This window comes from Phoca vitulina, unplaced genomic scaffold (genome assembly GCF_004348235.1).
Source record: "Phoca vitulina isolate PV1807 unplaced genomic scaffold, GSC_HSeal_1.0 scaffold16, whole genome shotgun sequence".
In the NCBI taxonomy this organism is placed as follows: Eukaryota; Metazoa; Chordata; class Mammalia; order Carnivora; family Phocidae; genus Phoca; species Phoca vitulina.
This window is the reverse complement of record NW_022589719.1, coordinates 24,456,765-24,470,313: the sequence shown is the minus strand read 5'-3', so window position 1 is coordinate 24,470,313 and position 13,549 is coordinate 24,456,765. Positions and strand designations below refer to the sequence as shown.

Below are 13,549 nucleotides of genomic sequence, written 5' to 3'. Positions count from 1 at the left end.
AAGAGCAACCCCCTAATGAGTTCATTGTTCGATATCAGACTTAACTAGTTTTTATTGGCCATTAGGTTGTTTATGGTTCCGAAAACCCTTGTACCTTATGTTGCAAATGCCCAAAGGGCAAGTGGTAGAGGCAAAGCATAACGAAGAACTCTCTTCAATTCTTTTATATTCCTCTGACCTTGCCTTTGCTGTCAGGGTCACACCCCCCATTGCCACGCCCATTCTTCTCCAGCGGACGCTCCTGGCCTGCGCAAGCGCAAGAGAAACTGCCATTCCTAGTGGAGGGCGCGGATCCCACTATAGAACGCATGCGCCCCTGGCCCGTAAGCCCCGCCCCTACCCCTGCGCTGGCTCGCGAGCGCCTGCCGTTTCTCGGGGCGGGGCGGTGGGCGGGGACTGGGCGAGGAGGCGCGCGCCGGTGCGTGCGTGCGCGCGCGCGCCGCGGGCGGGCCAGTGGAGCCGGCGGCCCTGGCACGTGATCCGGGAGCGGCTTGGTCGCTTAGTGGCTCGGTCTGTCTGTCCGTCCGCGGTGCCATCATGGCGGACGCGGCCAGTCAGGTGCTCCTGGGCTCCGGCCTCACCATCCTGTCCCAGCCGCTCATGTACGTGAAGGTGCTCATCCAGGTATGAGTCGTCGCCATCCCCTTCCCCGCCTGGCGCCTTGTTCAGTCGCCGCTGCCCTCGGCGCTTGGCGATCAGCTCCAGCCTTCCCAGGCCTTCAGTCCCCTGAGATGCTGCTCCTTCCCAGCTGCCCCTTCCTTCCCCTTAGGGACAGCTTCCACTGCCCGCGGCTCTTATTCCACTGCCCGTGGGCCTTGCCCAGGTCTCGCCCCCCTGCCAAGCGGGGAGGCCCGATCCTTTCCCCGTAGCCAACTGCCGTCCTGCCCTTGCCGTCCTGGTGGCTCCTCTGAACTTTGTTTTTTCTTCCCGGAGGTTGATCCTGGCCAGTTGCCACCACGAGCTTCCCAACCCTCCCCTCCTGCCCCTCTGAAATCAGCATTCACCTCCTCCGCCGCCCCAAACGCAAGACAGAAAATGTGTTAAAGACAAATTTGAAATTCGAAGGGACCAACACTTTATTAGCTCTTTTTTTCTTTAATTTTTATTTGCAGCTGTTACTGCTGCTATTCTGTTCCGAGATTTTAGCACCAGATACCCAGGTAAACACAAGGAGCTCATTCAGAAGTGATAATGAAGTGGTTGCTGATTCAAATTTCGGAAGGATTCACTGAGCTCACTGAGCGCTCACCCAACAGCGGCCCATGTGGCTCATTACCCTGAAAATCACATCTGTCTGAGCTGGAAATAGTTCAGATGAAAGAGTTCAAGCATTTAATGTTAGTTTCTCATCTACTGTGAAATAATCCTTAAATGGTATTTTATATTCACAGGCAAGTAAGCCAGGTTTTAACTGATGATGATACACTATTAGATAGTATTTTTCAGTTGCCTTTCTAGAATTCCCTGTGATGGGCATGTCATTCATTTTTTTTAAACCTTTTTTGAGAGTTGACATAATTATGTTATGCATAGTACCAAGGAAGGAGCAGTTGTTAGAACCTCTGTCCTCTCCTGTCCTACCTTTCTGTCAAAAATATGCAAGACGCTAGGGAGAGCCACATTTCTTATTCTTGAGTTGATGCTTCTCCAAAATGTATGTTGCTTGATTGACCCATTGGATTCAGATTCCATATGTAAAATGCTACTATAAAGAAATTTTAACTAAGAACAAAGACTTTGATTGAAATGTGCTGTGACATCTAAAACAGAATTGGCACATTTGTAGCTAGATTGTGTCTTGAGGTGACGTTTCACAGTAAATCTGATATGAGCCCATTACTCAGAACTTCTTCAAGAGGCGAGGGTTTTCTAGTGACATTTAGAGCTCTTGCCTCAAAAATTCAAATATCCTTAACCCCGTTGCCAAGTGTCTTAAGGGTTTTGGTGTAATTTCCAAATACTCAGTTTTAAAAATAGTGGTATGGTAACACTTTCAAGGAGCTCAGTCAGAAGTTATTTAATTGAACAGGTTAAGAATCATGGCAATAGAGGGTCAAAACCAAGTCCTATGGCATTCATTCTCTCAAGTTTCCTTTTAGTACTAAAAATGCTGAATATATTGTAAAAATAAATGATAATCATTAACTCTAAAGTGGCCTTCATTAGATTGTTAATGACAATCTGCTTGTTTAACATGGATTTAGCTTATAATTATTTCCCACATGAATTATCCAGCTCTCTCTGCATTTGCCTTTTGAGTGTTTCATCTTCCTAGCCAAATACAAAGTTGATGGTGGCTTAGGGGCACCTGGGTGGCTCAGTTGGTTAAGCGACTGCCTTCAGCTCAGGTCATCATCCTGGAGTCCTGGGATCGAGTCCCACATCGGGCTCCCTGCTCAGCGGGGAGTCTGCTTCTCCCTCTGACCCTCTTTTCTTTTTTTTTTTTTTTTTAAGATTTTTTTATTTATTTGTGAGAGAGACAATGAGAGAGAGAGAGCATGAGAGGGAGGAGGGTCAGAGGGAGAAGCAGACTCCCTGCCGAGCAGGGAGCCCGATGCGGGACTCGATCCCGGGACTCCAGGATCATGACCTGAGCCGAAGGCAGTCGCTCAACCAACTGAGCCACCCAGGCGCCCTCCCTCTGACCCTCTTCCCTCTCGTGCTCTCTGTCTCTCATTCTCTCTCTCTCAAATAAATAAAATCTTAAAAAAAAAAAAAAGTTGATGGTGGCTTAGTCTTCTGTTTTGTCCAAATATAAAAAATGCATTTGGGGCGCCAGGCTGGCTCAGTGGCTATAAGCGTCTTTTGATCTCCCAGTCGTGAGTTCAAGCCCCACATTGGGCATAGAGATTATTTAAAAAAAAAAAAACAAACCCACAATGTGTTAGAGGGGCACCTGGGTGGCTCAGTCAGTTGGGCGTCCCAACTCTTGGTTTGGCTCAGTTTGTGATCTCAGGGTCATGAGATTGAGCCCTGCGTCGGGCTCCATGCTCAGCGCCACATCTGCTTGAGATTCTCCCTCTGCCCCTGCCTCCCACCCCCCACCCCAGCACATACACTCTGTCTCTTTCTCTAAGATAAACAAATCTTTTTTTTAGGGACACCTGGGTGGCTCAGGCGGTTGAGTATCTGCCTTCGGGTTCAGGTCATGATCCCGGGGTTCTGGGATCAAGTCCCACATTCGGCTCCTTGCTCAGCGGGGAGCCTGCTTCTCCCTCTGCCTGCTGCTCTCCCTGCTTGTGCTCTGTCTCTCTCTCTCTCTCAAATAAATAAATAAAATCTTTTTTAAAAATCTTTTTTAAAAAAGTGTTAGATTTTCTTTAGAAAATATTTTTGATACTCCTTAGTAAACTGTAACTTTCCTAACACAAAAGTTGCCTTATTTTATTTTCAGTTTTATATTAGTCTATCTCAGCTATATATTTTACTCTGTAGAATTTGAACCAAAAGAAAGCTTGGAGTTTATTGAAACTAGTCTTATCAGTTGACATAATAAGAAACTGACAAGGATGATACTTCATCATTGCCTTGGAAAATATACACTGCATTTTCACTGGGGTTAAAAATTATAACCTTGCAATCAAGACATTTTGGGGAATATTGCTTAGTATTAATATATTCTCTTGTTTTTAAAGGTGGGATATGAGCCTCTTCCTCCAACAATAGGACGAAATATTTTTGGGCGGCAAGTATGTCAGCTTCCTGGTCTCTTTTGTTATGGTAAGTGTTTTTGATTTATTTGGAATTTGGAGGACATTGAGGACGGTGCTAGGTAGGCAGGAGTTTTGGAAAGAAAAGATATAGAAAGCCTGTTGACCTGAAATTTCTGTGTAACCATTTCTTACAGCTGGAATTTAAATCTCTGACTTGTGTTCTCAGCTCAGCACATTGCGAGCATCGATGGGAAGCGTGGGTTGTTCACAGGCTTAACTCCAAGACTGTGTTCAGGTGTCCTTGGAACTGTGGTCCATGGTAAAGTTTTACAGGTAAGAAAATCAAGTAATCTTCCCATAGATTTAGATTACCTTTTAAGCACAGTTTGTTCTACTGACCAAGAGCAATTTCAAAGATATATTTATGACCATGTCCTTTCTTCCTCTTGAAAAGATTTACTTCAAATACCCATTCATAATTCTTCCCTGGGATGCAAGGGGAATTTGTATAAAATGAGGTGATAGATTTTGATCTGCAAGCCTTCTTCCTCTGAACCAGTCATTCTGAGCAGAAACACTTGATCTCCTGTATAGCTCATTTTATTTCTTTGAAGGGGGAAAGAAGCTGATTGAAACACATATTTCTTTCTGGAGTTATTTTCCTCTTATTTCTAACATCACCCCTAGTAAAATGTTTTTGTTACAAACTTATTTTTTATGTATTTATTTTTTAAAAAATTTTTTATTTTTAAAGTAAGCTCCACTTCCAACGTGGGGCTTGAACTCACAACCCTGAAATCACGAGTCACATGCTCTACGGGCTGCACCAGCCAGGCACCCCAGAAACTTATTTTTTGAAAAAAATTAACAAGATGAACATAAAAGTCAGGATAGTGGTTATTTGTGGGGAGAGAGTAGGGAAAAGGGATCATGCATGGGGCCTAAGGGTAATGGAAATGATTTTCCTTGACCTGGATCATGACTATATGGATATTTGCCTTTTATTTATTTATTCCATTGTATATTTGTATTTTGTGCCCTGCTTCTGCAAATGTGTTACGTTACATAAATTTGGGGGCGGGGGGAACACCTTTTTTTTTTTTTTTTAAGATTTTATTTATTTTTTTTTTAAGATTTTATTTCTTTATTTGACAGAGACACAGCAAGAGAGGGAACACAAGCAGGGGGAGTGGGAGAGGTAGAAACAGGCCTCCCACTGAGCAGGGAGCCCGACCCGGGGCTGGATCCCAGGACCCTGGGATCATGACCTGAGCCGAAGGCAGACGCTTAACCACTGAGCCACCCAGGTGCCCCAAAAAAACACCTTTTTTTTAACCTTACCAAAGTGCACATCAGTTGCAGGCTAGTGGTTACTTTTGGGAAGTGGGGGAAGAGATGAGAGGTGGAACTTTGGCTATCTATTTCTGTGGCATTTTATTTTAAGAAGGCCAGAGATCTGAAGCAAAAAGGGCATATGTTAACAAGTTTAACCTTGGTGATGGATATGTAGGTGAATTATTAATTTTTCTTATGTTTGCAGTGTTTCATAAAATGTTTGTTAAAACATCAAGGTTACGTTTCTTTCTTTCTCACTGATCCTTTTGTTTTGCCAGCTTCTTTTCATCTCAAATGCCAAAGCTAATGATTCTGATGGTACTGGTTTCTCAGTTGTACCAATTACCATTTAGGTCAAACAGAATGGCCCTTTATTGTATTTACAAAGGTGCTATGAATACAAATTCTGTACTATTTAGAATAGTCCATGGGAAGGTATTTAGGATGAGTGTAGTGGAGAATATAAAACTAAGGGATTTCTAGTTCATTATTTTGTCTCCTACTGGCACCAAGGTATGTTATCCTCTGTGCTCTTAACGCTCAAAAAATGTCACAGTGTGTGCTAACCAAATCTATATAGTATTATCAACCTATATAATACATCAGATGTGTTAAATTCCAAATGGTTACTAACTGCTTATTTAAATAGTACTTGGCACAATCCTTCATATACTTTTATAGGCTTTAACATTAACCCAGTTATAGGGGCCCCTGGGTGGCTCAGTCGTTAGGCATCTGCCTTTGGCTCAGGTCATGATCCCAGGGTCCTGGGATCGAGCCCCGCATCGGGCTCCCTGCTCCGCGGGAAGCCTGCTTCTCCCTCTCCCACTCCCCCTGCTTGTGTTCCCTCTCTTGCTGTGTCTCTCTCTCTGTCAAATAAATAAATAAAATCTTTATTGAAAAAACACACATAAAAAAACATTAACCCGGTTCTTATGTTTTATCATCTGATGAGCATGTCTTGATTTTGTTAAACAGTTTCATGATCTAATTGGCTTAGATTTTTAAGTTTTTATTTGATTCCAGTTAGTTAACATAAAGTGTAATATTTTCAGGTGTACAATATAGTGATTCAACACTTCCATACATCACCTGGTGCTCATCAGGACAGGTGCCCTTCCTTAATCCCCATCACCTATTTCACCCATCCCTCCACCCACCTCCTCTCTGGTAACCATCAGTTTGTGCTCTCTAGTTAAGGGTCTGTTTCTTGGTTTGCCTCCCTCTCCTTTTTTTCCCTGTGATCGTTTGTTTTGTTTCTTAAATTCCATATATGAGTGCTAATTGGCTTAGATTTTAAATTCTCTTCAGCCTTCTTTGATTTTTGAGTTGGAGAGGTTCTTCGGTAGGTTCCTCACGTGGAAGCTGTTTCACCCTTCAGTCATTTTGTTATTCTTTACACTCATTCTTTTTTTCTTGTTTTAAGTAAGCTCTATGCCCAGTGTGGGGTTGAACTCGCAAGCCCCATGACACTGGGGTCAAGAGTTACATGCTGTACCCACTTTACACTTATTCCTCTTGTTATGCCTGTGGGCCAAAGGTGGAAACATGCAGGTGGCCCATGGGTCAGAGTAATGGAGTCTTAATGGGCCCATGTTTTTGGTGGATTGATGACTGGTCTTTCGTCCCTAGCCACACCCTCCCCTGGGCTCAGTGAAAGTGTTGCCCTTACTGAAGTGAGCTTTACATATGGAAAGACAGCTGTCACCTGGTCATCCGGCTTTGTGTGTAGACTTAGAGCAAAAGTGAAAGTACTGCTAGAGAACAAGCTTCTTTACATACAGGAAAAGTAAGATAAAGTCGAGTTAAGCAGGTACCCTGAATGTGTGTTTCACATGTAGCATGACAGGCGATTGGTATTACACTTAGTATCAAAAGCAGCTTTATGCATCAGGAAGAAAGACCAGTTCAGGGTTGTTGAAATTGTTAGCCTTTTATAAGAAAGAGTTTTGTATATCTGAACAAAAATGAAATTGAATTCTGTTCAGAATAATGTAGAAAGGACAGGTAGAAAATTTTATTAACGGGGTAAAAAAAGCAAAGTCTAGAAATGAGCAAGAATTTTTAAATACGCCTGAAATTGAAACTATTAGAATTACTGTAACTAAAGACCTGGAATTTGACCCAAAAACATCATTTTGCTCAGTCTTGAAATTTGTTCTCTTCTGATTTTCTTTTAAATCTTTTTACAAAAGAAAGTGTTGTCTATTTTTTTAATCTGGTATGTCTGGCGGCTCTGTTGTCTGATTCTTTTATTTCACCTAGCCCGTCTTCTATTTCTGAAATATCCCACAAGTAATATTTCCTCTTCCAATATAGTCTGAACTCTGGCAGTATTTAGTATTTTAGAGGAGAACAAAATCTCTCTTGCTTGTTCTAGAAACAGATACAAACGGAAAAGTGAGACGATTTTAGCTATTCAGACTTGGCACCAATTCTCTGTTCTTTTGTGCAGTGAAGAAAAGAGCCTTGCCCTAATTTGGTATTGGTACTACTATTTTTTTTTTTTAAGTGAGGTAAAATCAGTACATTTTAAGTTTCAGGTGTACATTATAATTTGATATCTGTATTCATTACAAGGTGATCTTCTGGTTATCATCCATCACCGTACATTTGACTCCCTTTCCCCACTTCACCCATCTTCCATCCCCTTCCCTTCTGTTAACCTATTCTTCCTGTCTGTGAGTTTGGTTGGTTGGTTTGTTTAGAGTCCACATGTGAGTGAAATCACAGCTTTTGTCTTTCTCTTTCTGACTTACTTCACTTAACTTGATACCCTCAAGGTCCACCCATGTTGTCACAAATGGCAAGATTTTTTTTTTTAATGGCTGAGCAATATTCCTTTGTGCATATATACCATAATTTCCTTATCCATTCATCCATCGATGGCCATTTAGGTTGTTTCTGTATCTTAGCTATTGTGAATAATGCTGCTAATAAATATCAGGGTGCATATATTTTATCAAATCAGTGTTCATATTCTTCAGATGTGGAATAGCTGGATTTTATGGTAGTTCTTTTAATTCTTTTTGTTTGTTTGTTTTATTAAGTAATCTCTATGCGTGGGGTGCCTGGGTGGCTCAGTTGGTTAAGTGTCTGCCTTTGGCTCAGGTCATGATCCTGGGGTCCTGGGATCAAGCCCCCGTATCAGACTCCTTGCTCAGTGGGGAGCCTCCTTCTCCCTCTCCCACTCCCTCTGCGTGCTGCTTCCCTTGCTTGTGCTCCCTCTCTCTCTGTCAAATAAATAAATAAAATCTTAAAAAAAAAAAATCTCTATGTACAACATGGGGCTTAAACTCACAACCCTGAGATCAAGAGTCCCATGCTCTACCAACTGAGCCAGCCAGGCGCTCCTATGAAAGTTCTCTTAACTTTTTTAGGAAACCTCCACACTGTTTTCCACAGTAGCTGTACTAGTTTACATTTCCAACAACAGTATTGGTTCATTTTTCTGCACATCCTCTCTAACACTTGTTATTTCTTGTCTTTTTGGTGATAACCAATCTAACCGGTGTGAGGTGATACCTTGTTGTGGTTTTGGTTTGCATTTCCCGATGATGAGTGACGTTGAACATCTTTTCATTTGCCTGGTGGCCATCTGTATATCTTCTGTGGAAAAATGGGTATTCAGATTCTCTGCCCATTTTTTAATCGGGTTGTTTGGCATCGGTCCTGCTTTTTCTTTTTTTTTTTTAAAGATTTTATTTATTTATTTGACAGAGAGAAACACAGTGAGAGAGGGAACACAAGCAGGGGGAGTGGGAGAGGGAGAAGCAGGCTTCCCGCTGAGCAGGGAGCCCGATGTGGGACTCGATCCCAGGACCCTGGGATCATGACCTGAGCCGAAGGCAGACGCTTAACCACTGAGCCACCCAGGCGCCCGGTTCTGCTTTTTCATGAAAAAGCCATGAGGCTTTTTCCATAGCTTTTGTGCTAGGTTATGTTTTTACCAGCTTATTTCTGCTAAATGTGTATGTGTAGTAAATAATGCCCTTGGATTTTTAGTTTTGGTTTGTTTTCCTATTCTTTTAGATAAGAGTTTCCATGAGCATTTGCTTATTCCTCCAGCTGGCCAATATGTTAAACTTAGCAATAAGATCATCATAGAGACACTTCTTTCCAACTGATTAATTAGAAATAGAAATTACTGGAGATATGCAGCCAAAAAAAAAAAAAAAACTTTTCATTTTATGTCCTCTCTCAGTGACACTATGACAGCCCTAATCATCCTTTCTTTTCTTTTTTTCTTCTTTGTAGCATTACCAGGAATGTGACAAGGTTGAGGTATGTTGGAGCTGATTTGTATGCGTGGGCCCATTTCCCTTGCAAGTTGTTATTGCTCTTTGGTTGTCTTTCGGAGAAGGGACCAGCAGTCAGTTCCCCTTTCATCTCAGTGAGTGTTGGCATACAGGGTGGCCACCGGTTTGAATAGTTCTATTTAAAACCATCAAGATAGGGGCGCCTGCCTGGCTCAGTCAGTGGAGGGTACAACTCTTGATCTTGGGGTTATAGGTTCGAGACCCATGTTTCATGTAGAGATTACTTTAAAAAAATAAAGCCTTTAGAAAAATAACAGTAGTATCAAATAAAAAATAAAACCATCAAGATACCTGTCTTCTTGGGCGCCTGGGTGGCTCAGTTGGTTAAGCAACTGCCTTCGGCTCAGGTCATGATCCTGGAGTCCTGGGATCGAGTCCCACATCAGGCTCCCTGCTTAGCGAGGGGTCTGCTTCTCCCTCTGACCCTCTTCCCTCTCGTGCTCTCTGTCTCTCATTCTCTCTCTCTCAAATAAATAAATAAAATCTTAAAAAAAAAAAAGATACCTCTCTTCTTTCATTTTGATTTCCAGGATTTAGGCCCCGGAAATGTACAGAAAGAAGTCACACCTTCCTTTGACCAAGTTATCAAGGAGGTAAGAGACTGATTGTGTCCTCTGCTGTTTCCCTAAATCACAGTGTATGCAGTGTGGCAGTTTGTGGAATCAGGATCATCAGGCCTGTGTGTTCAGTGTTTATTCTGAATGAAATTAGACCTTCAATTTAATTTGGGCTTTTCTACATGTATACCATAAAAAAAGAGAAAAAAGCATTGCTTGCTATTTGGATTAGATGCATTTCAAGGAAACTAATTTTGTCCACTCATTTCATCTTTAAAATTGAACAGGTTTCTACTGAGTCTTCTAACAGAGGTGTAAACCTCTGACACAGGGGTGTTAAAGTAGTGGCCAGGCCCTTCGTGTGTTGGATATTATCTATCTGGAGATGCTTTTACAACATTATTTGACTTGGAATTGTTCCTCATACCCATTTCCCATTCCCTTCTTCTGCCATTGCAGCTTGTTTCGTGCCTGACCTAATATTTATGGCTTCCAAAACTACTGTCTTATTTCTTAGTCTTTACATTGTTTAATTGTCTTTAGTGAGATCACAGTCTTCAGTAAATGCTGCCTTCTAAAATATATATTCCAAAAGAAGCAGGTCTAGATGTCAGATGAATCAACTTTGTTTTCTGTAAATTTTCTACTTTATTTTAAAAGTAGAGGTACACGTATTAGTATTTTTTTTTTTTTAGTAGTTTTTGTGTTTTCTTAACTTGAGTTAACTCATTCTGTCCCACAGGCTCTTCTCACGACTATCATTGGCTTAGGGGCGAGGGATGTCTTAACTAGATGACTGAAGATAATGTTTAAATGCATAAATGAATAACAGACCTGCTCTATTCACTACCTACCTCCCCAGTGTTGTAATTTAATTTTCTCTGCTACTTCTTTACAGAGTCCTGGGCAAGAAAGGTAAACTAGGATAAATAGCAGCTCTAAGATACTGCACAGTCACAGGGTTGTGGTGGAAAAACTGATCAGAGCTGTTACGTAGGCACAGATTAAACAGAGCCTGACATTTGAATAACATAGATCTCAGAGATCTCTGAAATCGCCCACAGGGAGAACGCAGCTTAAAAATCTAAATACCAGGCTGCATAGTTTTATTCCCGCTTGGTTACTGTTTGCTGGTGACCCTCTTCGTCTTCTTTGGTTTTGTTTTTTTTCTATCTGTAAAATTGAGAAGATAAGAGAAATCTGCTTTGCATATCAATTTTGAGAGGTAACCATAACAGAACATTGAAATCCGTGAGGAAAAGGTATGCAAGGACTGACAATATATTATATTGTATCACATTCAGGGCAGGAGTGCCGTGTCACCCACGTTATTTCTCACAGGAATCTGAGTGTCGTTTATTTAGATTTCAGACGTGTGTGTTGATTGTTTCTAGACAACTCGAGAGATGATGGCCCGTTCTGCTGCTACCCTCATCACACATCCCTTCCACGGTAGGTTTACCGTTGGTAACTGAAATCTGATTTGTGACCTTACTTTCATAGCATGATCTCTCCTGACTGCTTAGATAGGTTGATATGGGAGTTCACTAAAGTGCCTTGCGTGTGTTGTTTTTTGTTTGCCTGCTTGTTTTGGCATTTATCCAGTTTATCCAGAGAGCAAAGTGTCTTTAGGTGGAAAAACTTTTTTTCTTTTTCAGAGCTATCAAAATTTATCTCGACGTAGTTTTAAAAATCTTTTCTCTATGTTCTGCAGTGATCACTCTGAGATCTATGGTACAATTCATTGGCAGAGAATCCAAGTACTGGTAAGTGTTTTTGTTTTCCAGTACTCCAAGAGATCTGTTGAAGTGCTTTACATTTTTATGGTGCCTTAGAGTTTACAGAACAAATTGATAGATCATTTGTTCTGCACAAAAATGAACAAAAACTGGTAAAATAGAAGAAAATGGCCCAGGTAGGTTTAGGAACCTACCCAGGATCTCAGAGTAAGTTGCAGGGCCACTGAAGCCAAAACTCACCCTGACTCCATGTGACTACACCCTTAGGTCGTGATATCTCCACTCCTGTCTCCAAATGCAGCTGTCTTTGCAGAGGGAGGGTGGCAGAAAAGGGAGTGGGACATAAATTCCCTTGTCAAAAGTGATAATTGAACATTTTCTTTAATAGCTCCAAAATAATCTTCATGCATTTTTGCCTTTCCATCTTCTGTACCTAGTGGACTTTATGACTCCATAGTAACCATCTATCGCGAAGAGGGCATCCTAGGATTTTTTGCGTAAGTAAATTGTTGACTTACGTGTGCAATTATTTGTGGGAGTAGAAAGCTTTAATGAAAATCAGGACACGACTCTTTGTTTAGTCCTTGGAGAAGATGTACTCTCTGGGTTTACTTCATGGGAAGCTCTGTTAAAGCCCCTCTGACTTCGAGAATTCTCTTGTCAAGATCCCAAACTTTTGCTTCTAGACATCTAAAACATTGGATATTAGGGTTTTGTTTTTTGTTTGGGAATTTTTTTGTTTTGTTTTCAGTTCTGTTAAAATTTTGTTAAATTCATTCCAAGTTTCTACCTTAATAGTAAGTTCCTAATGATATACAGTTGATAAACTGGGGAAACTTAATTTTTGAAAAATGGGAAAATTATCTTCTTTATCCTGAGAGTAATACATTTTTGCAAGGCTGTATTCATTCCCTTGGGTTTCCTTTGGAAGAACTTAGACTATCACTCTCGTTCTTCTGTTAACAGCAGAAACTAGAAATGGTCCTCTTTCATTTTCAGAGTGTTTCCATTAACTGTTTTTATTTGAGTGTCATAGCCTCAAATAAAAGGGGGCCCCTGGCTCACTCAGTTGGTAGACCATGTAGCTCTTGATCTCAGGGTCTTGAGTTCAAGCCCCACGTTGGGCATGGAGCCTACTTTTAAAAAAAAGGATAAAAATAAATAAGTAAATTGTCTAGGAGATAGGCTAGCTATTATGTTCTTATTTTAGAGAATAGAAAAAGTTGGTGCTCTGGGGGGTTCATTTGCTGCCGTCACCCAGCTGATAAGTGATGGAAGTGGCATTTGAACCCCGGTCTTCAGTCTGGGGTGAGGTTCATCCCGCTGCCTCACCTAGGCCACCTAGGCCCTGGTGTTTTTTGATGTCCCTCACCTATCTCTGTTTGGGCCATTCTCATTTGGTAATTTTGTGGTCATTTTCGGCCCTGTCAAATTTGAATATCAAGTAGCTTAGCCAAAACCATATTTAAGTCTCTTCTCCAAAACAGGCACATTTTTGTCCCCCCGCTCATAGTTCTTAATAGTAAGGTGAGCGAGCCATTGGGTGTAGCTTTGAGGGGGTATAGCTGGCGTGCATTTGAAAAATGGGAATGAAAGTCATTAGAGATTAACCTCAAGTACAGTTACGTTAACTGGAATGAACTAGTTAGCGCTAGATTCTGGCATTCAGTGTCTTTTCAGTTCTCTCAAAGACTTTGAAATCTCTCTTTGAGAAGTGTTTGTATTGAGTGGATTATCTTTTTACTGATCACAATTCTTGGTTCTTATTTTTGTTGTTTCTTCATGTAGGGGTCTTATTCCTCGCCTCCTAGGTGACATCATTTCTTTGTGGCTCTGTAACTCACTGGCCTACCTCGTCAATACCTATGCCCTGGACAGTGGGGTAGGTGTGATCTTGATAAGATGTGCTGCTGGTGCTGACTGTATCGTATTCACTGGGCAGCTTG

General features: G+C 41.5%; 1 protein-coding gene across 4 annotated transcripts in view; it reads left to right on the top strand.

The window, feature by feature from the left end:
• Positions 1-429: 429 nt before the first annotated feature.
• Positions 430-13,549, top strand: part of MTCH2 (mitochondrial carrier 2) — a 28,887-nt gene continuing 15,767 nt past the window's right edge. For 2 of the 4 annotated variants that reach the window (XM_032414148.1, XM_032414150.1), the window contains exons 1-9: positions 432-624; positions 3,636-3,720; positions 3,880-3,986; positions 9,246-9,272; positions 9,838-9,900; positions 11,259-11,316; positions 11,579-11,630; positions 12,041-12,100; positions 13,392-13,485. In XM_032414148.1, the coding sequence (XP_032270039.1) occupies positions 538-624; positions 3,636-3,720; positions 3,880-3,986; positions 9,246-9,272; positions 9,838-9,900; positions 11,259-11,316; positions 11,579-11,630; positions 12,041-12,100; positions 13,392-13,485 (633 nt within the window). In that variant the 5' untranslated portion in view covers positions 432-537. Of the gene's footprint in view, positions 625-3,635; positions 3,721-3,879; positions 3,987-9,245; positions 9,273-9,837; positions 9,901-11,258; positions 11,317-11,578; positions 11,631-12,040; positions 12,101-13,391; positions 13,486-13,549 lie in introns of all 4 variants that reach the window. The other 2 variants (XM_032414149.1, XM_032414147.1) reach the window with 2 other exon arrangements.